Here is a 25,773-nt window from a genome sequence, read left to right on the forward strand (position 1 = left end):
TTTTACATAACGTAGCTTTACTTCTCCTTTCTTTTTTTACAAGGTGTAGGAAGAGCTTCATTGTTTTTCAAAGAGCTAAAAATCACAATCCAAGCGTTACTATCTTCCAAAACGGCACCAAATACAATATCTTAATTTGATCAGTAACCCGGGTGCTCAATGCAAGGGGCGGACTTGTTTTTATTTGATTTCTTCTTTTTCTTCGAAACTTCGTAAGACCCTGTTTACCAGTGTTTAGTTTTCATAGAGGGTAGAGATTTTGAGAAAGATTTAGCACCACCACCCCCTCAAAGTCCTTGCGCATGTTAACTTTTAAGATCCTCTTTTATCCAACCTCGTTCCCAGACCAATTGGAAACGAGGTTGTCTTGTATCAAGTACATGATAAAATCACAAGCTATCGGTTCCATTCTTATGTAATTCGTGTCAAAATTACAAGAAGTCACTTGTGCACGTTAAAATATATATATTTACAAAAATTATCAAATATATAAAATCTTTATATTTCATACAAATACAAAAAAAATGCTTTACAAACTACAAAAAAATTATTTAGTAATTGTATCTTTTATTGTTGTATAATGACAACATAGTGAAAATTTATGTGTTTCACAACATTGAAGCAAAGGAGATTTTTCCCCATATTCGCTTCCAGGGGGAAACACACTTTTCAAGACATATTCTGACAGTAAATATAAAAACAATACTATTAAAAATGTGCGATATAATATAAATCAAAAGATCGGAGTTTCTTAATCCATTAAACTGAAATGATTTACAGTCAACATTGAAATTTGTTCGTTACTATTTTTTTTTTTTTACATTTTTCGACATTAATTATTTTGAGCAGAACCCGAAAAAATTTATGCTCTATGTTAACAACTATCTGTCACAGTGACATAAGTAAAAAAAAACAACGAATTTTATCTGTTCGCTATGCCTTTTTAAAACTTTCTAGGAATTTAACGACTTGCCTTTTTTTGTGGTGTTTGGGGAATGGGGGTGGGGATCGGGGGTGCTTGGGTTGTGTAGGAAATAGTAACAGGTGCAATCAAACAAAGCCCTAAAAATAAAAAATGGACACCCCTAAAATCGCAGCCTATATAAAAAATTAAACCAATTTAAAAAAATTAAGTCGAATGCTTTTAAAAATATATTCTAGAAATTCAAAGTACGCAGAAAAACGTTTTTCTTACTTCTCACGAAAGAATAATGAGTAGTCTCGCTTCCTTATTCTGTTATTGCAACGAAAACTTGATAAGACTTTTGTCGCAGAACAAATTGATCAGTGACTAGATTTAGGTTCATTCTTCAGACCTGGGCTTTTAACGAAGGATTAAAAAATCGCATTAAACATATACAAACCCAAATAAATAGGTATTTAAAACAAACAAACTAACCAGAGAAAAAACAAATAAACAAACAAACAAATCATGTTTCCTCTAGTCTCCAAATATTTCTCGCATATTGCCCAGTGTTATGACTATCTCCGAAAAGTGCGGCCTCAAGCTATCGTTGGCATTCCAACATTTCTGCATGATTTCAAAGATCTGCGGAGGAGTACCACTTGGTGGCGGAAGTCGGTAACCCTTGTCAATTTGTTCACGTGTTTGCTGAAATATAAGAACATGACAATAACATTCAAGATGATATTATTCTTCCATTCTTAAGAGGAAAAAAATTAACGTTAAAGTAACTGCGGAATGTTTCTACATTTATCTATATGTACACGCTCCTCCGTGACGCTTCTTTTTACAATGTCGGAAACCTACAGTACATATAGACTTTTTGCAGTTCCAGCCTTTGGTATGTCACTGAATTCGAAAACAAACAGCCGTTTTGTGGAACAAACAACTTAAGAAACAAACAAACACTTTTAAAGAGACCACAAATCGTTTCCGGAAACCTCCGTGCACATTAATTACCACCCATGTTTTATGTTGCAAAAGTGTACAATGAACACTGAATGTTGCAAAAATGACTACAATGCAGGGTTCATTATAGATACCGGCGATACCAGATTTTAATGGCCGAAGTTAAAATTAAAACGGTTCACTTCGTGGAGTCCTTAACAATTTTTTGGACTTAACATATGAGTCCCTATTTTGGCTATGGTAGCAAAAATTAAGGTCCATGGAAACAAAAGTTTTAAGATATATTTCTTCCAAAAGCAAAAGTAACTACATTACCCTGTTATTCCACGATGAGTATGGCGTGTTACCCAACGAAAATATTTCCCATAAGGTGACGCCATACGCCCAAACATCCGACTTGGTTGAGTAAGTCGTATACTGCCATACTTCAGGTGCACACCATTTAAACGGGATTTCTTTCGTACTGTGTATAGTATATATACCTAGAAATAAATAGCACAAGAAAAATACCGCAAACATTAATTTTATAAGCAGGTCAACGCTAGCAAAGTGGTTCGCGGCGGTGCAGGTTTGATCAATAATTTGAACAACTAATTTTATTACACCCGAGTTTTTAGTAATGTGCAATCAAAAATGCTACGACCCTGAGGCGGCCCTGAAGTTAAAAATCAGTATTCACTAGATTATTAGATGAACAAGTACAAATTAAACTGGCAAATCACTTCAACTATTTTTCTTCGAAAATTGTGAAGAGCTCAACAAAACATTACGTACCCTCATTGTCCTCCTCCCTCGACATACCAAAGTCAGAAATTTTGACAATGTTATCTTTAGTGACCAAACAGTTCCGTGCTGCTAAATCACGGTGAATTATCTGCATCTTTTCAAGATACGCCATCCCCTCGGCAGTGTTCAACGCCATATTGTACAAATCTCTTACTTCGAGCCTGACGCCCTCCTTTTTTAGCACGTTAAGTAAATCTCCTTTATCACAGAGCTCCATAACTAAATAAAAGGGAGAAGGCAAATTAAAGGGAAAAAATGAAAATATATAAGCGAAACACATTTTACATCACAGAAAGAGCTTTTTTTATTGCAATTCAAGTCCTGGTAAAAAAAACATTTCCTTAATTTTTAAATTGCTAGTCAAAATTCTTAAGTAACCAAACCAAAAACAACGTGGTCAACTCAACCTACTGATGTAGTAAGGTTCGCGATCGTTACAAACACCAATCAATTCGACCACGTTTGGGTGCACACAGGGCTTCATGATTTTCGCCTCTTCCAAAAATTTCGTCTTTATTTTTGCGTCCACGTTTTCTCTGCATGTTTTCACAGCGATTGATCTATTTTTGGAGAGAAGAACTCCCAAATAAACTTCACCGAAATGCCCACCACCTAGTTTTCGATCCAACTGCACATCGTCGTGAGGAACAGTGAACGAATCACCGCTAAAAAACGGTCGCTTTATCGCATTTACTAAAATTATGCCGGTACTAGCCTGGATGACGATGCGCTTTTCGTGATGGTGGTTAATAAGCGCGGGAATATTGTGAAACGAATCCGCCTCCAACTTGTACTTTCCCTAAAAACAAAAACAAAAGTAAAAAAATCACTTAAATTGATAACTTGAATTGATAAAACACTGACTTCAGCACATCGTTATATAAAGCACTTCCTTGTTTACGTTTTAAGCACTTTTCGTCTTTGGCATCGAATAGCGCTTTCTCCTACACTACTAATTTTTGGAATTTTACATCCACGAGGACAGTCTTATTTCATACCATTTCAATTCAGGATTGTGTGAATTAAAATTTGTATTCATTATCAATTTTTTTGATTCCAGTACACGAGAGAAACATACTGAATGTGATACACAATTCATAGGACCTTTTAAAAATATATTTAGATTTATTTAGAGTTTGTTATATTGTAGTTCTTCTGTTTTTTATGTTTATATCACTCATTGTTTCATCTGATTGTTTAAAAATTCACGAGTCCCCAAATCTAGAACATTTTTACCCCGTTTATTCCACCCCTTCCTACTGTTGGTATTTTGACTAATAACCTTAAGAAAACAGCAGTAAATACGATATTATTATTCCTACTCTCCATTTGATTTGTTGTGTACTTCATACCGAGGGAAGTGTTGACCGCCTTATTTGCTATCATCACGAATATTTTGAATCAAAATGAGTGTTGTATTATGTCATGTTTAATTTTGCGCATGCGCACATTATGCCTTATGTATGCGCAAGTGCTTGTTGGCTATCAGTTCTAAAATTCAATTTATTGTGTAATGATTTTTATACGAAGAAATAAATTCAGAGTTATTATTCTAAAGAAGTTTTCAGTGAAACTTAAGACAAATATTGTCACTGAAAGAAGTACACAAAACAGGATGTTATGAACAAAGAGTTTTGATTTTAATTAAAATCGTGTGATGGCCAATCTTTTACTGTTTGTCGTCAGACATGGAAAATACTTAAAAAAATCAACCACATAATAAGCTCAAAGCTGTACCCATAGCTACAACTTTCTTATTGCTAAAAGTAATTTAATCATCGAAAATCATTTCAAACTCGTTCGTATCAAGAGAAGAACAGACAAAATCATGAACTGCTCGTTGAAATTTCTACAAGAAAATAAAGCACACAGCATCGCACAAACAGTTATTTTATCAGTATTTTTAGCCGGTATCCTTCTTCTAAACGGCATGGCAATAGTAATCACAATGATAATAAACTTTTACAACAATAAATTTCGGTGTTCCGTTCGACGTATGTTTTTATCAAGTTACATTGGAAACATTCTTGGTGGTACGTCCTTACTTATTAATGATATTATATACACAAAAGATGGCTTGCTAAAAATGAGGTGCCAGCAAAGTATGGACGGTTTCTTCTTCTTATACTTGGGTGTAGCCATCAACATGATTATAATCGTGAGCAACACGTACGTCAGGTATCATGGCATGAAGTCGTTCAAAAGAGTAACTACGCAACATACAAACAAGGAAATATTACTTCGTTTTACATTCCCTGCGTGGATTGTTGGGACATGCGTGGCAGCTGGGTTGACCGTAGCCAGTAACAGATACAAATTTTTACATCAAGTGTACTTATGTGTGGGGTTGAGCGTTCCATCGTTGCTGGTAGCAATCGCATGTAACATAGGGCTCAACAAAACCCTGACAAATGCACGAAGAAATACAACAATAGCAGGACAGAAAAAATCCGCGAGGAACGTACACAAGGCACAGACCATTATCAAAACAACAATAGGAGCGCACTGCCTACTGGTCATATTAGGTTTGACCTCCTCCGTTGTGATGAAATTTACAGGGACGGTTGAAGAGAGTTTTATAGCTTGCACGTGGACAATGCGTTTCATCTATATCTTTATGTTTAGCATAGAAGCTGAAGTGTTTTTCCTGTATACTCCGCAAGCACGGAGGCGAATTTTGAAATTATGTAGAAGAAAATCGAACGAGTCAAATGACAAATCATACGAAATGAGCAACACCAGCTCTACTCCATCAGAAAAAAGATAGTGGAAAATATGATTATAAAACGAGATAGGATGCTATGAATTTTTTATTAATGTTGTAGATTAAAGCTTTAGCTTAAGAAAGAAAAAACGCTTCTCTGAAAAATTATTTTACACAAGGTGGTTTTTTTTAACCGTCATATGGCATCTACACAGCGTTACAACCACGCAAGTTGTCAGCAGTTCCGCTTCAAGTGCGTGGGAGTGGGAAGTTTAAAATTGATACACATTTAATATACCGAACAAAATGTCACTCGTGAACGATTTCTCTTCTGGAACAATCACTGATTGACCGTACTGGTCGAGTGGTCACGGCGGTTCGCTTCATAATCACAAGATGGGTATTTCAGTCCATAGATCAAGCATGCTTAGCAAGTGCCGTTACCGAAGTTGGGCAATGCCGATGTATAGCTAACGTATACTTTTAGAATAAAGAATCGCATATTCTAATAGTGTTTTGAACACTGCCGTTGTGAAGGAATAGCCAGATATAAATAAATAAATAAAATAAAGAATGCTATGATAATATAGCTCCTCAGTCTCGATTACTACTGAAAGTTAAAAAAAGAAGCGCTGAAACAAATGTAAAAAACGTTTCTATCTTGTGGAGAAGGGGAATTCCAAACCTGTATGAACTGATTGTTAATATGTGACAAGCAAAAGAGAACACAGATTAACGATGAGATCTCAAAAGAAGTTTCGAAAGTTCTGTAATGCTGTCAGCATTGAAATAATTACCGTGCAATGACTTGCCTTTGCCTTTTAATCTGATCTGTTTTGAAGTGGGAAAAATTCAGACTGACATTGTTTTATTTTCTTTAAATAAAAATCACCAATATTTCAGAATACAACTTTAAATATGGAACATTGGACAACAACCATTGTAGAATACCAACGAAACGAAAAAAGTTAAAATTAAGAAACATCAGCACAAAGCCATAAATTTCTCTTCAGGTGATCAAAAAAAGCTGCGGCGCGTCTATTTACTTGATAACTTTGTAGTTGATGAATTGCAACCATTTCTTCATATTTGTCAGCAATATTAGATAATATCTACAATAACATCAGTGGTACAGTAAGTTCTACTTCTGCATACACCTAAGTATATTAAGCTACCTTATCCGCCAAAAATCCGTCGGTGAAAAATGACGAATTTTTGACTTGGTGACGAATAATTTTCACCGACGATATTTTTCACCGACGAATTTTTTTCACCGACGAATACTTTTAACCGACGAATTAGTATTTTTTGGGACTGTCTATTTCTAGTTTAAAGACACCTTAGGGCTTCCTAATTCTTAATAATAAGTACAGTAATCTCTCTAATTAACAGACACCTCTAATTAACGGACAAATCTTTTTCACGACAGACAGAAATTTTCGACCATAGTTGCAGCAAAAATAGGAATGTAAAAAACTTTTTCTAATTTTTTTTGTAAAACTCCCCTGTCAAAAAAATTCGTTGGTGAACAGTGACGAATTTTTGTCTAGTTGACGAATACGAATATTTTGTACCGATAAGGAAGTGTCTTTCTGATATGCCAGAATTATGGAATAAACCACGTCAGGTACTATGAAGTAATCTCGCAAGTCATGCTAACGCAACAATTAACACATAGAGAGTTTGGATGTAACCAAATAAAATATAGTAGTGTTTCCATTATCAGATTAAGATTTTCATTCTAATTAAGTGAATTATTTTTACCAAAAAGTGCGATGGTACTATGTGATGAACGATAAGGCAAGCTTAAATTCTGGATCAAAATTATGAGTGCTTATTCAAAAGATATAGCATTTTTACTTTTATATGAGTGTTTACCCTGTCCTATCCCTGCAAAACTTTACCAACCTGGCTATTGATAATTTTTGTCAGCAATATTAGATAATCTACAATAGCATCCGTGCTACAGTTAGTGCTACTCTTCACCCACGGATTTTATACCGATAAGGTAGTTTAAAATGCGCTCGACATGCTAAAATGGTAGAATAAGCTACGTCAGGTCCTATGAAGTGCAGAATTTAACACATAGAGAGTTTGGATTTAAACAAATAAAAAAAGATCCTATACCAGTGTTTACATTATCAGATTAAGATTTTCATTCTAATTAGTCTCAAATGCGAATAATTGGCTTTGCTTTCTTATCCCTGTCTTTGTATAGAGGACTCCTTCCCTTTCCCAAGTTTAATAAAAGTTTCTATTTGTTGACATTTTGGTTTCTTCAAAGATGTTTTTTTTTCGTGCTTTTAAAATCATACGAATTTGAAAATCATTAATATTTAATAAAAAAAAAACTGTTACTCTTTTGGTTAATTGGTGGGAATTTCATTTTTCAGATTGTGTCTGCTGACACATTTGACGACAACAAAGCTTTTATTTTTTCTATTAACACTATCAGATTTTGACGAATCAGATAGATCTGTCAGACAAAATCTGATAATGTAAACGCTGCTTAATTCTGCCGTGAATATTAACGAATGAAGTTTGACACAAATTGTGCGACTCTAGCATAAAAATTACTTGTGGCGAAGGACTTCAAAATTTGCATTAGTGCCAAAAATTCTATTCACTGATTGTAGCAACCTTTAATAACATGAATAAAGCAGGACAAGAAATAAAATTATATTCACTGTTCTTAGTAGCTGTCTAGCTGAGAATACAGAAGATACTAAATTATTTTTCATATTTATTTATTGTAACAAAAATTAACGTCACCTGAAGAACAAATGTCACATTGCCAGAAAATAGAATGAGATGACGTAATTTAGCTGATTTAGTCCCCAGTAACTACTAAACCCTCCTTTATTTTTAAAAATAAAAATTTAAGGCACACTCCTCGTTTTCTAAACTAAATAACAACCTTATACATTTCAACTGGACAACAAAGTTTGTTAAAACATCGCAAACCTTTAAGACTCGTTCCCATTCGACTGCATTTTCCGCTATAGCGAAAAAAGCTCACAAGCTTTCAGTTAGCGCGTCCGCACTGAGATAAAATCGCTAAATAAAGTCTGTGAGCTTTTTCGAACTGTAGAAGAAAATGTAGTCAAATGGAAACGAGCCTTTAGATTTTAAAACAATGAAATCTAAACAAAGATCGCAGATCTCAGAGGTTTATTAGTACGTTCATGTTTTCTGTTATATATTATTTTCATGCAAGGTTTTTTTTAACATCCGGTTTTTTAACTAAATTTCCAACAGTGCGGGTTTTAAAGTCATTCTTTGTCAGGCGGGATATTTCCCGCGAAGCGGAAAATCAAGAATTATGATTGTATTTTAATGGCGGAAAATTCCGCTAAATTATTTCGCTTTAAATCCCACAGTCGACCAGCTTTTTCGCTTTTTTTTCAACTTTCAACTTCCAACTGTGTTAACATGATCAACTTAAAAAGCAAGAACAGCCGGCGACATGTTCATTGACGATGTTCTCATTTTTTCCGACGACTCGGTTTTTATCGTTTTCCTTCTCATCATGTTGATGAATCCTCTTCGGGCGCATGGCATCTTATAAAAATACAACTTTGCTTCGACCGAAAACATCGTGATGTATACCAACCTTAAAACCCATGTGCATATAAGAACAGAAAGTGCATCCATTGCTTTTGATTTCATCACTACGGTGGAGAGCAAACCAATCGCAATGAAAGCTGTGTGTGCTGCAATGGTGGCCAACACCATAGATTGAGCATTGCTTATTTTTACTCTGGATGATTCCTGTCCGGTAACTTCAGCGTTTTCCCTGCTTTGTTTTAAAAAACGATTCAGCTGTATATTCCATATAATGGAAACAGCCAACGCTGGTACGCTCACAATAAGAGAAGTATAAAATTGATGCGAATTGTGTTTGTGTTGAATCACGGTCAACACTGCAGCAATGCAGGCTGAAAGAATCCAAGATGGCATCGTACATTTTAGAAATACTGCTTTCTTTGTAAGATTCGGCTTTCGGGCCAACGATCTCAAGCCTTGATATCGCATGTACGTGTTCCCCACTACAGTCACCATATTGATGGTCACGCCCAGATAAAAGAAGTAAAACTTATCAAAACTTTGCTGGCATCCAACGTTAGGAACACCCTTCTTCGTGTAAATTAACTCGTTAATACTTAGTGACACTTCTCCAAGGAGGTTCCCGACATAACTGGATAAAAAAACTCTACTAATCGGGCAGGACGTGTTAGCGTACACAGTCACAGCTATCGCTAGCCCGTTAATGACGACGACAAAAAATAAAACACACGACAAAAAAACCGTCTGAATAATGCTATGTTCTTTGTTTTCCAGTAAAAAATTTGTGGAACAATTCATTTCGATAAAAAAGACCCTTCGCTATTAAACGTAACTAACAAAACTCGAACTTTAAATAACTTAAAACTGCTTCGTCATCCGCACAAACAAGCTTAGCAAAGCGTTTTTACTCAACAAAAACACGACATCTAAATGACCATATAGCTCAAAAATGAATAAAAGCAAATAAAACTGACATTGTACTTTTAAATTACTTTAACAATAAATGATGGTTTTTAATGATGTAATTGATGTTGAAAGTTCTCACTACATTCAAATTTCGAGTCTCTATAGGGTATTTATAAAATTCCTGCGTGAAGCCTTCCTACAAATAAGAAAAACCGAAGTTGTTGTTTTGTTCCTTACTCCCTGTTTTTATACCATGTTTGTGAAACCGTCCTCAAAAAGAAAATGAGTTTTTAAAACACTGTTTGATATAGGTACGCTTCAAAAAAAGAATTTTTCAAAAAAATAATTCGTCTTAAACATTATGTGAAGGTCGGTGCTGTTTCAAAGAGAAAACTGGATATGAGACCTAAGTACAATTCAAAAAAACTTTTACAAAAAAAGCAAATAATTGAAGGTCTTTCTTTTGTGGAAAAACATGAATAATTCATCAAATTCTCAGACCAATTAAAGTTCGCAAATATTGATAAATTGAGGTGATCTTGAGCGCGTTTTTTAATTCACCCCAGCGGTGATATTAAGGTATATGAAAAAAGCACATAACATACATGGTGGAAACTTCTCGAAGCTATTTTCACAAGAACATTTTCAACATTACCAACATTGCATGAACACATCAGTATGAATTGTACAGTTAGATTTCTACATGGACTTGAAGTATACAGCGTCGCTCAAACTGTCATTTTATCACTATGTGTAATAATCATCGTTACATTAAACCTCTTTGCATTAGTTATGACCGTTATGTCAAATTGGAAAGCCTCGACATCATGTCCTATCACGAGACTTTTCATCTCAAGTTACATAGGTAATATTCTCGGCGGGGTATCACTCCTTGTCAACGAGATTGTATACACCGAACACGGAATCCCTCAAATAGGATGCCAAGAAAACTACAAGAAGTTTTATCTTTTTTACTTCGGACTTGCAATCAACATGGTCGTCGTTGTATTAAATACGTACGTGAGATATCGTAAAATTACGTCGCTTAAAAGAACGCCTGCGTTCTATACCCACAAGCATATCATATTATGGTATGGTATACCAACTTGGTTGTTTTCTCTATTTATTGCCCTTCTATATACATTGCTCCAAATTAAGCACAGACTTCGGCAATTTAACCTCTGTCTGTCGATCAGTGGACCTTCATTGATGGTGGCTATCGTGTGGAATGTCTTACTCAATAAATTTCTACAAAAAAGCAAGAGAAATACTCGAACGGTCGGTCAAAAATCATCAGAAGCAAAAGTCACAAAAGCACAAAGTTTCATCCAAATGACAATAGCAGCGCATTTTGTTTTCTTGGTAATCGGTGCGATCGCAGTGTCAGTCAGCACTAATATTGACACACACACCAAAACAGGAAGTGTTGTGTTTGTGGTTTGCACCTGGATCATACGACTCATGTACATCACTATGTTCTCAGTTGAAGCGCAAGTTTACTTTCTAAAGCATCCCTTCAAACGAAGAGAAATTATAGAATTTTTCTCCAAAAAGAACGACACAGAGGAGCAGCCACCTGTTGCCATAGACCAATGCTGATACCAAGAGACTATTTAGGTGATTAAAACACCAATAAGTAACACGAAGATGTAAATATAATTGATTATAATCATTCTGCATGATTCCCGCCACATATGTCAATAAAAAGCTTCGACTATTTTTTGCTTATTTTTTTTATAAGAATCTAGTTTATAAGAACGTTGAGGCTGAGATCAAAAATTAAAAACGTATTAAGAACGTACTCAGTCGAAATCTCCTTCGTAGATTATTAAAAACAAAATAATGCGAGTCTAGAATTACTAACAAACAGGTTTTCCCTTTTTCAAAAAATACGTATGTATTTTTTAACAATAAGATAAACTTCAAATTCATCTTTTAACAAAAATAAATTAAAGTTCAAAACATTTTTGAAAGAACACAAAGAACATTCGAGTCTGAGAAAGCATTTAAAAATTTTCACATCAGGATTCCGCTGAAATTCAGACATCCTCCTAAAAAAAACGTGTTTCTTTCAAATTGGGATTTAATGGCAGCTTCCTGATTTATGTCGGCACACGGCAAATGCCGATGTAAATGCCGACGTGGTTTGAAAAAAAACAACTTTACGTCGGCAAAATTTAGCTGAAGCGAATTTTTTTTCGCAATTAATAGAATGCTTCAATTGCCTTGAATCCATCGTAAATATATAAAAAGTATAGATAGAAAAGCGATAGAAAGTATTCCTTGCATACAAAAATTAATAAAAAAACATAAAATTAGTTGCTGAGCATTTTGCTTTTTACCCTGAATAGAATTAAAGTAGTTTAAATGTAAACAAGCTGGCTTAAAAAAGAAAAGCTAGAATTTAAAAGCTAATTTGCCGACGTCAGAATCATAAAAACGAAAATAGACGTCGACATTTTCGTGCCGACGTGAAATGGGTAAATGCGGACACAAAACAGTATAACGAAGAAAAAAAATTGAATTAGAAAGGCTGAATGGAAAACAACAATGAAACTGCAAAACCTTCAAGCGTAATAGGTGGAGGTTTATGTGCGATCTGCAGTATCGCTTTTAGTCCATTTGAAGCTGTCGGTTGATAGTGCACGGGTTGATATGGTATGTCACGGAAATAATTATCTTCCAATGCCAAAGTAAAACTCCATCTCCACCATACAAGCAGAAGAATTGTATTAAAGTTTTCACATACCAAAAACACGAGTTGATATCAAAGAAATTTCGAACTTAAAAAGTGACTCATTCTATAAAATTGGTAACCTATTCTTAGCGAATACCAAAAAAGGCAAAAGTTTCGAAACTAGTTAAAACTGCATAAGATATTTAAAGAAGATAACATCATAGATATCACCGAAGATTAAAATAAGTAGCTACCGATCAATACCACATACGATAGTCATGTTTTAAACACAAATGAGGTGAGTGACACCCGGAAAGCTGATAACGGAAATGAATGATTTGAGTGATTTAAAACTAACCCCTGCAACATTTTAAATACTGCGAATACGGCGAATGAGTTGTTGTGATAAGTGGATAAGTACACATAATCTGCTGATTTTGCATAAAATGTTTTTCACTGTCTTGAAAAAAAATGCTTATTCTATTGTTGTAACAAAACGGATTTTCCTCACATACTTTCACCTGTACACGACACGCCCATTTCATTTATCTCAATCATGGCGTATTTATTCTAAATTCCCATTTTGTTTATAACTAATGTGAAAAATGATGTTTTGTCCTGTTTTGTCAAACATCCTGTCTTTACCTAGGACTTCATCTACACAGGCGTTCACTTTAGAATGGGCGTTCACTTTAGCGTGGGCGTTGATATTAGCGTGAGTGTTTATTTCCCTTTTTACGTTATGCATATGAATTCGTGAGTACGGAAAATTAATCTTCATTCAGACAGCAAAAACAAACTCTAAAGACGTCAATTTGTATTACAATTTGTTTTTAATAATCAGAAGAAGCAGATTGCAGCTCTGCATGTGTGTTTTTCACATTTATCAGAGAAAAGAAAAATCATTAAAGCTAACTACAATAATTTTTATACAAACCTTGGTAATAATGTTCAAATAAAAAACGATTTAACCATTTTTTGTATTCTCAATGAAATGTGTTTTTCTATTTTCGCTGAACCTAATCAACTAAGAAGCGATAAATGAATACGTCTAGTCTTCACAACATTCACACTATCATACGAATGATGAAGAACACGACAGACCAAGTCTTCGCACATAACACTGAATCCACCATTTTTGTAGTGCTCGTGTCGACATATGTCGTCGTATTTAACGTCACTGTCTTGGTGACCACAATAAACTGTGGGTTGTTATCAAGTTGCCCAGTGAACAGATTATTAATGTCGAGCTATGTCGGCAACATTTTCGGAATTGCATCAATATGCGCGAATGAGATTTACAAGATGTGTAATAAAACAAAACAAAGTATTGACGGCTATTTTTTTCTTTATCTTGGTCTGATGACTAATGTCATTACATTAGCAGTCACCAGTTATACCCGGCATCGTGCTATTACTTTGGATAAAAAGACAGCGAAAGCAGAATGCAGTGGACTGTTTAAAGTTGTAATATTAGCCTGGTGTATTTCTCTTACTATTGCAGCCGTATTGACTGCGACAGAAGATCTATGGAATGAGAAGGTGGCAATCAAAGGCTGTATTGCAACTGTCATACCGATAATATTTTCCGGTATTTACTACACCCGCCTTCTCTACTTTTTAAAGCGTCGCCAAAAAAACACAGCAGAACGGGAAATATCAGTGCAAAAACTGCAGAGAGGGATCATTATTATTCAGTTCACTATAACAGCTTACGTTGCGTTCCTCATCACGACTTTGACAACACTTCTGGCAATGAAACACCTGTCACATCAACAAGTATCCGTTCAATTTGCTGCATTGTGGACAGCTCGTGTCATGTACGCAATAGTTTTCACCATAGAGGGTGTGGTTTTTCTGTATAAAACACCGAATGCGCGACGAAATATCCGGCATGCACTAGGTTGTGAAAAGCGATCCACTGATTGTAAAATCTCAACAGATGAAAACAGAACTGGTGCTACTGAGGGAAACAAATAAACTGTATATAAAAAAAATTTAAAAATATATATACGTAAATACATAACAGGAAAAGTATTAGATCAGTCATTCTATCCTATTTTGTATTTCTATAATAATAGTGGTATTTTGTCTGTCTGGCCACGAGAAATGCGAGCACATAAAATAGCATGTAATTTACAGACGGTCGACCCCGTAAATATTTCTACGGGTTAACGACTAGTCCTTTAATAATAGCCGTATTCCGTCTGTCTGTCCGCTAAAGACGCGTCTTGTTACGGAAGCACAACATGTGATATATAAAGGACGAGCGACCCCGTGGATTTTCCACGGGGTAACGCTAGTCTATATTATAAATAGCCGTATTTTGTCTGTCTCTGCGCATGACCGCCCGCTGAGTTAGACAATCGTTTTTTCTTAAAAACAAAATAATACCAGTGGCCACCAAAAATAGACTTACCACCAATCAAAAATTGGCGTTCAAGATTAAGAAAGTTGAAGGAGGGGAGCTAAACTTTAAACATCAAGATCACCATAAAAACCTACAGACTAAATTTTGTGCAACTTGTTTTTGCGGATTTGGACAATGATGCAATTGAAAAAATTTTAATTAGAAAAATACGCAAATAAGCCAATAAATAAGTCAATAAATAAATCATCTACCTGGTCATCTGGCTTTAATATAAAGTGCTTTGTACTTTCCTTCCACTTCACACTCAACACAATGTCTCCTGAGTCATCAGACCTTTCACGAACGATAAAATCACCATCATTCTTCAACAAGCGTTGTACATCTGCACGTTCTATCTTACCATGAAACCACGAGACAAACTCTAGACTTTCAAAAGGCTAAACATAAGGTAGAAAAGGAAATCTTAGCAGTGTGTCTACCAATTTCATTTTTCACCGTTTTCTAGTACGTTTCAAGACTTACGCAACATCTTACTAAAAGGGTTTAATGACTACAGGGTTGAAAGCTACCAAGGTATTTTTTTAAAAATATTCATATTTCAAGGTTTTTAATGTTTTTTTCTAGAGAATACTGGATATCCATGGTTTTTAAAGTTCCCAGTATAATTTTTAAGGTCCCGCAGACATTCTAAAATTTTTCAGAGAAGTTCTAGTGACTACAAAAAGCTACATGGGTAAAAAAATCTGGAATAAGTTATACTAACATCATAAACGATTTTCAAACAATAAAATATGATTCAGATTCTTGAAATAGAAAAAGTCATAAGTGTCTTTCGTAAAACCCTTACGTCTATGACCATTGGCCTTAACCTTGCAAGTATAAAGGGATTAAAAATTATATTCCTTCCAATTCATGTCTCTATATTATTAACATCCATGTTTTGTACGCGAGAAAAGATTCGTGTTACGTACGTACAAAATATTTATGCATGAAGTAGCAAATGCGACATATGTACAACGAACGAAATAAGTAGTCTAATGTACATAAACAATAGTAAAGTAAAGCAGATCAGTAGCTAGTTCCCACACTCTTTTTTAGTTGTGGACATAATCAGAAGGGGCGTTGATTAACAGAATGGTTGCATTTCAAAATATCTCCTACAAACCTTCTGTAGGAAAAAGGCTTTAAGTCATAATCGTGTTCAAATAGATATTTTTTGATTAAATGGAAGGTCTTTCCCATTTTTTATTTGTAATGATGACAGGAGGTTGGAGGTGAGGTTGCTTAAAAGAAAATTTTGTGGCTATAAATATAAAGTACTTTTAGCTTAAAGTATCTTTTACATAGTTATCTTACAAGGTGATAAAAAGGACCCACTAAGCACTAAGTAGTTTGTTACAAACATTGCTACCTCTTCGTACGATTCATCAGAACAACTCGAAGGTGGTCGTTGGTTTTGGTGTTCTTCAGTGGTTACAGTAGAAACTGGGCGTTTACGTAGCTTGCCTAACAATGTGGAACTTCTCTGCTTCGTGTCTCCATTAACAGGTGTACTATTCTAAAAAAAAGAGTTCTTCCTAAATTATTTTTAACTTTTTTTCTTTATTCAAAAAGAGTTTATGAAATCATAAAAAACAAATCCAGATGGCATAGTCTAAATTTTCACCGTAAACAGTAGTCCATCCTGATAAAATTAATTAATACCCAAAAAGCTTTTGCGTTCAATTTAATTCACATTTAAAAGATTATTTGATTCACGTTCTTTAACATGATTTAAATTTTATCTGTGAAGACTTTCATATAAAAGCTAAACCCAACTATACCCTAAGAGGATATTTTCTATAAACATTATGCTCAACTATATATACTAGCAATAAAATCAAACTTTGCTGGTATTAGAAGATCTGTATGTACAACTAGTCTTCAGCATTTTGCAATTTTTCGTTATTTTTGCGAAAAATCATAAAAATAACCATTGCAAAAGTTTATCCAGTAAAAACATTCTGATTGGCGCTTCTCAAACGTTTCTCTGCTAAATTTTTTTTTTAAGAAATTCTTTAAAAAATTGGAAATATATTACATAAGTTTTTACAAAGTTTTTAAAGTTTTTAATGCCTTACAGCTACATTTTTCCTCAAAAATTTATCATAAAGCAACAATATCTGGAAATAACTTTATCCCTTTCCTGTCATTAACAATATAGGCCACTCTGTAAAAACACAAAAAGAAGTTGTTGCATTGCGTATTCATGACAATTCTAAATTTGTTTCAAACATATTTTTTTTTCTCTGCAAAAAAATTATAAATCACAAATTGCATGATCAACTGTTCTTACGGCCATTAATAAAGAGTTTTGGCATTGTTTTACAGTTGGATGCTCTTCCTAGCGCCAACCGTTCACAGACCAGGCTAGGTGTTTTTTTAAAGTGACACCATCACTATGTGACATTTCATGGGACTTCCACAATCGACCCTTTAAACTAAGGTATGGTGGAGGACGTCCAACTCCTCTTAAAGAGACCTTTCAACCAGAGGTTTGAAGTTGGTTGATCAAGTAATGAAAGTTATTGAAAGAGTGATTGACAAGTTACTTAGAAAGATTTGATATAGATAAGATGCAATTTTGGTTTTGTTCCAGGGAATGGCACTACAGATGCAATATTTTTACTCAGACAGCTTCAGGAAAAGTATTTAGGAAAGAGAAAGAATCTCTATTTTGTCTTGATTAGTAGCATCGCAGCAAGTGTGACCTTGTAGTTGGAAGGTGGCCTTGTGGAGTTTGCAAGAAAGGGGTTGGTAGTAACTCAATTTTTTGTCAGACTTGCCAGCATTGGGTACATAAGAAGTGCAGTAGTATTAGTGGTTAAGAGCTGACATTCAGTTTGTATGTAAGAGTTGCAAAGGTGAGATTATAGAGAATGAAGTATTTCCAGCTTCAATGAAGTACAACTATGGCTCGTTAGAGATAATTGATAATTTCTGTTACTTAGGTGATATGTTGGGCAGTGAAGGGGGTGTTGGAAGAAGTGTTACTTGCAGGATAGGTTCTGCTTGGAAAAAGTTCAGAGAGTTACTTCCTTTGTTGACTAGCATAGTCTTGTCAATTGAGTTAAAAGGTAGGTTGTATGAGGCCTGTGTAAGAAGTGTTATGTTGTACGGTAGTGAGACATGGCAGTGAAGTAGGAAGATCTTGACGGTTTAGAAAGGAATGATATGAGAATGGTTAGGTGGATGTGTAACGCCAGTCGGAGAGACAGAAAGAGTTCAGATGAGCTAAGAAGCAGGCTAAGTATCCGTAGAATTAAAGATGTTATCCAGATAAGAAGATTGAATTGGCTGGGGCACTTGGAAAGAATGGAGGGGATAATTGGGTAAGAAAGTGTAGAGACTTGATAGTTCTTGGGGCAAAGCCCAGAGGCAGACTGAGAAAGCTTGGCAGGAGGTTATAAGGACAGACTTGATACAGAGGAAGTTGAGTTTAGATCTAACACAGTCTAGATCAGATTGGAAGAGGGTCATTAATATACCCCGTCCAACCCATGCTAGCATGGAAAACGGACGTTAAGCCGAGAATGATGATGGTGATGATGATAAATTGCATGGGTTTATCTCGAAAGCAATTTCAGATACAGTATTTTTTTAATTTGGGGTTTTGCAAAAGTTCATCCCAAAGATTTGGTGAGTTTTTGAACTGATTCTCTTGCAAAAGTTTCCCAGATTTCTCTTTATGAAGTTGGTCAAAAACCTCAAGTGTTTTCAGGTTCCTATGCAATATGTGAAATGAACAACAGTTTTTACATTAATTTTCTACCTCTGACTTCGGTAACTTTCTTGGTGTAGTCTGAGACTTGCTGGGTGGATTAAGATCAATGTATGGTCTAGGACCGCTATCTTCCACAGTTCTCAATGACGTCTCAACCCAATCATATTGAACCTAAAATGGTTAGTTAGAGACATTTCAGTTGCACCGTAAAAAATTCAATTAAGTAAATATTTAAAAAATTTACATAAAACCAATACCTCGTTCAGACCTGCCCTACACATCGCCTCTTTCACTTCTAGATGAAGATTGTGGCAGTTGATGCATTGTTCGATTGTACTAAAAAAATACATATTAAGCTTGAATATAAGGATATGAGAATAAATGTATTTTGCAGCTTCCAATTATTTACCCTTTTTTTCACATATAGGAAAAGTTACAAAGGTTTTACCTGTATATAGCTTTGTTATGTTCACCAGCAGACATCTCCTGAAGAACTCGTTTTTGTTCATTGTAATTTTCTTTCTAAACGAACAATATGAGATATTCTAGTACAAAAGTTTCATTAACAAACTGACATGCGCTGGGAAAGTGAAAAAAGGCAAAACAACTCACATGCATATACAACAAATTAATGCACATAACAATGTATATAATTACTCTAAGAGTCATGTTACAGAAGAGAAATTTTATTTAGTCTCTACATAGCTGTGAGTATCAATGGGCAAACTCCTATTGATTTTCCATAGGGTCACAAACTTTTTATATTGACATTTATAGGTTATCCTTTTTATATATTGTTTTTCTTAGGCCATCTAAATTAAAGTTTTTTTATGGTTGACTGCTAAGTTTACGATTTTTGATATTGCAGCATTTCCCTTGAACAAAATACTCTTTCGGTAAAAAAACTAGATGCAATTGGATGATTAGTAATTACATGCATAAGAAAGGTTTGTTGTTAAAATATAAATTGTGTGAAAATGTAATCTGATAGTAAGTTCAACAATTTAGAAAAGGTATTTTTTATTCCTTGAAAATGGAATGGAATGAAAAATGGAAAATAAGAAACAAAAAAAGAAACGTTTTTTGCTATGAAAAACATTTAGTCGAATGTTGATTTTTTTTAAACAATATTTTCTCTCTAGAAGATATTGAATTTTTTTCTCTACAATTTTAATTGATGCTTTACACTTCTTTTAACTTGTTTTTTTCAAAAATGTTTTTTTCTTGTCTACACTGCTGTATTCTTTGAATGTTACATGCAAGGAATTAGATTTTTTGTATCGCACTAAAACAAGTCAAGTGTGAGGGTTTAGTAACCCCTGGTATAGCTTCTAGCAGTCATACTCAGTGGATGTCTTGTCATGTTTAGACCCTTCTAGACGTGACTAGATACCACTTAGTGATAACAGAAGAAAATAAGGTAAAAATCTTATCCACATATCAGTACTCCCATTTGAACCGATAAAATGATGATGAACAAGCTTTCAAATATAGATGGCCTTAGAATTGTATATAAGGAGTGATAAGTTCGTGCTTAAAGATTTTTATTTTTTTTCTTCATATTCATGTGACCACATTTGCCATAATCAAAATAAATTATATTTCATCCAACAAACCTTAGAATTAATAGCTGCATCTAAATCGGATTGTTTATCGGAAAGCTCTTTCTTTCTACAAAGCAAAAAAACTTTTACAAACACATTTGTCCTTAACTTTTGACTATGATCCAACATTATCCATAAGTGTCGGTGATGTCAGCGGAATATTATGGACCTTGTAAATAGAATACTGCTTGCTGTTACTTAAAAAAACCATGCTAAGCAGAATACTTGTCTTTAAAGAGTTCATATTCGTTAGGTGAAAACAGTAAATGATTACGAGTTTAGTGGGAGATTATTGTTACTCTAAAAAACATCTGAATGGGTAGTATTAAAGTTAAGACTATTGAATATTAAAAAAATATATATAAAGAGGAAGAGGGGACATACGCCTCACCCTCTTGGTATGTCACAAGGAGGTAGTATCCTTGCCTCGTCTACTACATGTGGTAGGGGGATATAGCATCGGACCATCAATAGTGCAGTTGGTAAAGCAATCGCCTGGCAAGCGAGAAGTTGTGAGTTGAAGTCCCACTCGATCCCTTATCTTTGCAGCACTTGGGAAGATAATGTGCAAGTTTACTTATACCAAAATATAAACAAATTTCCTATTTAAAAAAAAAAAACACTTTCAAAACACAATTATTCACCTACTTGTTTTCTAATTGAATGTGGGTTAGGTCATTGATAGCAAGACTGTCTTCTGTTAATCCTGATGTTGCGTTTTTGTCTTTTACTAAAGTGGTGTCAAAAAAGTGAGGAAGCAACGGTGCAGGAGGTTTTCTAAAACAAAAAAAATCATAGTAGGATTATTATCAGAATATAACAAGATCATAAAACACTAAGTGTTGCAAGAAACTCAGAACATATAAACATTTATATACAGAATAACACAAACTCATTCTTACAGATTTAAATTTGAGAAATTCTAATAAACAGCTTCTCGTGCACATTTCAACATGTTTATCTATACATGTTGTGTTTATGTGTCCTCGCTCTAGTCTGGTTTATCCTCCTCCAGTCTGCTTTATGAGATTTTACTGCTTTAAGAGGATATGATGATAAAAAATAGTTATGTTTGAGGCTGGAAATTAATTTTAAAGGAAATCTTTTTTTCCTGTGGGATAAATTAGTGCACTTCAACCTATTGTATAAAATGATTGTCCTTATAGACATGAACTAATTTTATTTATAAATTTTTTTCTTTACTTTATGTTTATTACCTAGCATAATGAAATATATGTTAGAAGTTCACAATGTTCCATGGTTAAGTAAATCGTACCTATATGCAAAAGGGAAGATTAATATTTTTTTGCTTAAGAGGGAGATGTTAATGTTGCAGGATGGTTTTGTATTTAACAACGGAGACAAATTTTTACCCCAGAAATTGAATGTGTGAAATATGCCATGGGAATTCCCTGGTGCAAAACAATATAGCAGCAAAAACACAGAATTATTTTATGCACATGTTTATACAACTTAGGAGCAAGTACTTAATTTTTTTATTATCCAAGATTTAAAAAAAAAGATGAACAGGACGCAGTGTGAATTCCCTTTTATAATGAGCAAAATACAAGCATTTTCGTTTTTAACTTTATTTAAATCAAAAGAATTCGTATTATTTATATTATATTGGTTTGTTTTACTTGCATAGTCAGTGGGCAAACAATAAAATTTGTTGACCATGAAACCATCAAATTTTTATATAAAAATAAATTTTGGTTCTGAAAACAATCGTGTTGATAGAATGGTCCAAAGTAGTTTCTATTTATTCACTTTTCAATTATTTCCATCTACTTAGAAGTTATAAGGCCTTAAACTTAAAAATCAATACAATAGCTTTACTAATTATATTTAAGTTGTAGGCGTCAAATCAATGTTTAAACATCAAGGAAGATCTAATTTTCTTGACAAACAAATAGGAGATAAAAGCATCCTGCGCATAAGTCACACGCAGATACAGTTATCATTTTGCTTTAATGTAAGACATTTAGCAAACGACTTTAAGAAAAATAACAGGTAAAAAACTAATAAAATTACTTACTTGTTAGCATTTATAAAACCATAATATTCTTTTTCACTCTCGATTAAATCCAGACTTTGCTTTACTTCTTTCTCAGATGTGATAAATTCTTCGCGACACCAACTGGTGTTATACTGAATATCAACAAAAATTTCTTTCCTGCATAAAACAAAAATATTAAGCACATGACAAGGGTAAGATTTAGGGCTAACTAGCTAGACCACAATACAGTCCTTATATTTTAGCCTCGTCATAGTTGCATTTTTTAAAGTACATTTTAAATTTAACTTCAGTTTCTGTTTCTGTTTATGTATTGTATTGTTTATGTAATGTAGCAATTTAAAAATGTGTCAACCTGGTAACCTCTTTTATTTTATAGATTCATTTATCTAATTTTTGCTTGTTTGTTTTAGGTAATTTCTTGTTTTCTTACTCTTTTGTATATAAAATTGTAAAGTTTGGGATGATATATGGTGCTTGCCACTATAAGTCAAACTTAATAATACTAGATATAGAGGCCATATTAAGTCGATTAAAAGAATGGAAAGAAAGGAATTTGGTTAGTTTGGTTACATTAGGCAATTGCATTAAAGTATGTAAATTACCTCTTTCATAAAGTGCTTAATTCTGTAATTTGTTTGACTTCCTCAATGCATTTATTTCATTAAAGCCAAATTTTTCTGTTAAAAGACAAGAAATTTAAAGGGCTAAGTAAACTCACCAAGGTTGAACTAGTCGCTGTTGAACATCTTGCATTGAATCTAATAAATGTGGTATCAATTCTTCATTATGATATTTTTGATGCTTGTTTAATGCAGCAAGTGATAGAAAATATTCATTATGATTCATATGCAAACTGCGAGAAGCATGATCAAGCCTTTCTTTGAATCTGTGCCAATCTTTTTGTGCTAAAATACAAAACATACAGTAGTTATCTATCAAGCATGACCAAAGTTTGTTTCATAGTATTGTTACTGTGGAAAAAATATATTCTTAAACTTAAACGCAAAAAAACAGAAGTTCATTAAATATTTTAAAACTTGCTATTTTTGAGCATAGTTAAGTGGGGGGACCTTTAGCAATGCACATAACCTTCACACATCATAATGCAAAAACATTTTTATGGTGAAATTTTGTAATTTTAAAAATATGAATTTCTTATTTTTAAAAATACAAAAATTGATATTTCCTTTTTACAGAAATATGGAATTCATATTTCCCTTTTTTCAGACATACAACTGAAATTCAAATTTTGTAAACAACTCACTCATTTCTGTTTTAATAACATTGAAATTTAGAATTTTTATATTCACTCTCTTGCAAAATTTTACCATTGGTAACAAGTATTAAACATGGATAAGAAAGATAACTTTAAGCGAATAGCTGTCAGGGCATTTAAAAAGGTATGAATACTTATGTTGAGTCAAAAAGGCAGTTATTTCATTGTAAAGTTATAAAAGTGGCATCACATGAAGCTTTAAAGATGTTCTAATTTATTGTAGCGACAAACACAAGGTCATATAAAGCTAAAACATTGCCATATTTGGGTCGCATAACGTCTAAAAATCACTGTATTTTGTTCTTAAGTAAAATATGTTTTCGTAATGCCTGCAGCGTGCTTTAAAGCTTAAAAATCAATGTACATTGATCTATGAAGAGAAAACAACCTGTGAAGCTTACAAATTACCATATTTTATTCTAAAACGATGTGAAAACGTCCCTTTAAAGCTTAAAAACACTATAATTCGATCTAAACAAACAAGGGAATCTCCCTTTGTAAAAAATTTGCCCTATTTTGTTTTAAAATGATGAAAAAACAACCCTTTGATGCATAAAAATAGCCATACTTTATTACAAAAAAAATTAGAAAATGTTCTCAAAGATCAAAAATCTTAAAAATTTGTTCTAAAATGATGATCCTTTAAAGCCTAAAAATATTGGTATTTTGTTATAAAGATAAGAAAATAGCTGCGTAAAAAACATACACGCCATTTTTGGTTGTAAAAATACTGTACAAAGCAAAGAATTATAAGACTTTGTTTCAAAAAACTACAATGCGCTGGTTAAAGCATATTCGTGCAATGGTTGCGATGCGGCCACTTTCATAATGGGTAGAAAAATAGTTAAGAGTTTACTAGTTGATTTTATTGGGCCAGTTGAAGCAGAAACATACCTCTAGTTTTTTGATAAGATTCGTCGATTTTATTTTTCCATTTAGAAGATTGCCTCAAAGCATTTTTATAAGTATTTTGCAACCTTGTAACTTCCTCTGAGCTCCAATTAAAATCCTTCTCTATCCTCGCTCTACACGATTTGAAGTTTTCCAAAACTTCTTTTCTACGTGCTATTAAAGTTTTAAGCCTAGGAACAATCTGTTGGTTTAGCAGTTTTGTCATGCTCAACATTGTAATGGCTTTATTTTCAGATTCATTCATAAAAGTTCTCCATGCCTATAAAATTAGAAAGCTACACTTTTAACTATTGCATTACAGCAAGGCACAATAACAACACTTTTGTGACAAAAATCTAAATTCAAGGAGGTAAAGGTACTCTAAATATATAATGTATAATAATATAATAATATAATATAATAATAATAATATATATAATGTATTTATGCCTGCTATTGTGTCACAGTTTTTACCAAAGTTACTAAACATTATATATATATATATAATGTATTTATGCCTGCTATTGTGTCACAGTTTTTACCAAAGGTACTAAACATTATATATATATAATGTATTTATGCCTGCTATTGTGTCACAGTTTTTACCAAAGGTACTAAACATTATATATATATAATGTATTTATGCCTGCTATTGTGTCACAGTTTTTACCAAAGGTACTAAACATTATATATATATATATATAATGTATTTATGCCTGCTATTGTGTCACAGTTTTCAAATCTACCAAAGGTACTAAACATTATATATATAATGTATTTATGCCTGATATTGTGTCACAGTTTTCAAATCTACCAAAGGTACATACAAGCACTTGAGTTGTTTCTCAAGGGGCACAAAATATTGTGCCCTAAAATATCTACTTTTTAAAGGCTTGGTGGGTTTCATAACAAAGAGATTATACTAAAAATGTGGTACAAAAGCCATTACCTTATCAAGGAGGCTTCCACTGTTATAAACGTTTATATCTGTTAGTTTCATTTTGTCATGTAGTTTACCTAACTTTTCAGCATATTCCATGTCAAGATGAGCTCGTCTTTCAGAATACAACTCCACCTGTTCAAGAAGTTTGATTTCTGTGAGATTTAATTGCAAAACCGAATCTAAAGCTGCTTTACCAAATAGCTTATCACCAAATTTGAAAGATTCCTTTTTTATTGCTGATGGTTTGGCAGGTACAGCTGGTTTATTGTTCTCCACCATTGTGTTGTTCATTGTAACTTTCAAATTAATATTTATTGCAAAAAAGTGTTTCAAAAACCATTATTAAAAATATACTGTGCATTACTTATCTAAAAAAGAAATTATTTAACAGA

At 33.5% G+C, this 25,773-nt stretch overlaps 1 protein-coding gene across 1 annotated transcript; it reads right to left on the reverse strand.

The window, feature by feature from the left end:
• Window positions 1-399: 399 nt before the first annotated feature.
• LOC130657704 (tyrosine-protein kinase Fer-like) lies at window positions 400-25,773 on the reverse strand. Its single transcript, XM_057460714.1, has 15 exons — window positions 25,388-25,773; window positions 24,442-24,718; window positions 22,990-23,176; window positions 22,290-22,427; window positions 20,900-21,028; window positions 20,264-20,318; window positions 19,096-19,169; window positions 18,905-18,983; window positions 18,696-18,818; window positions 16,296-16,442; window positions 15,136-15,321; window positions 3,071-3,458; window positions 2,648-2,878; window positions 2,189-2,355; window positions 400-1,612 (listed from the first exon to the last, which is right to left on the reverse strand). Exons 1-15 carry the CDS (start codon window positions 25,670-25,672, stop codon window positions 1,442-1,444), a joined length of 2,637 nt encoding a protein of 878 aa, XP_057316697.1. The 5' UTR covers window positions 25,673-25,773; the 3' UTR covers window positions 400-1,441.

Source organism: Hydractinia symbiolongicarpus, chromosome 9 (assembly GCF_029227915.1).
Source record: "Hydractinia symbiolongicarpus strain clone_291-10 chromosome 9, HSymV2.1, whole genome shotgun sequence".
Lineage (NCBI taxonomy): Eukaryota > Metazoa > Cnidaria > Hydrozoa > Anthoathecata > Hydractiniidae > Hydractinia > Hydractinia symbiolongicarpus.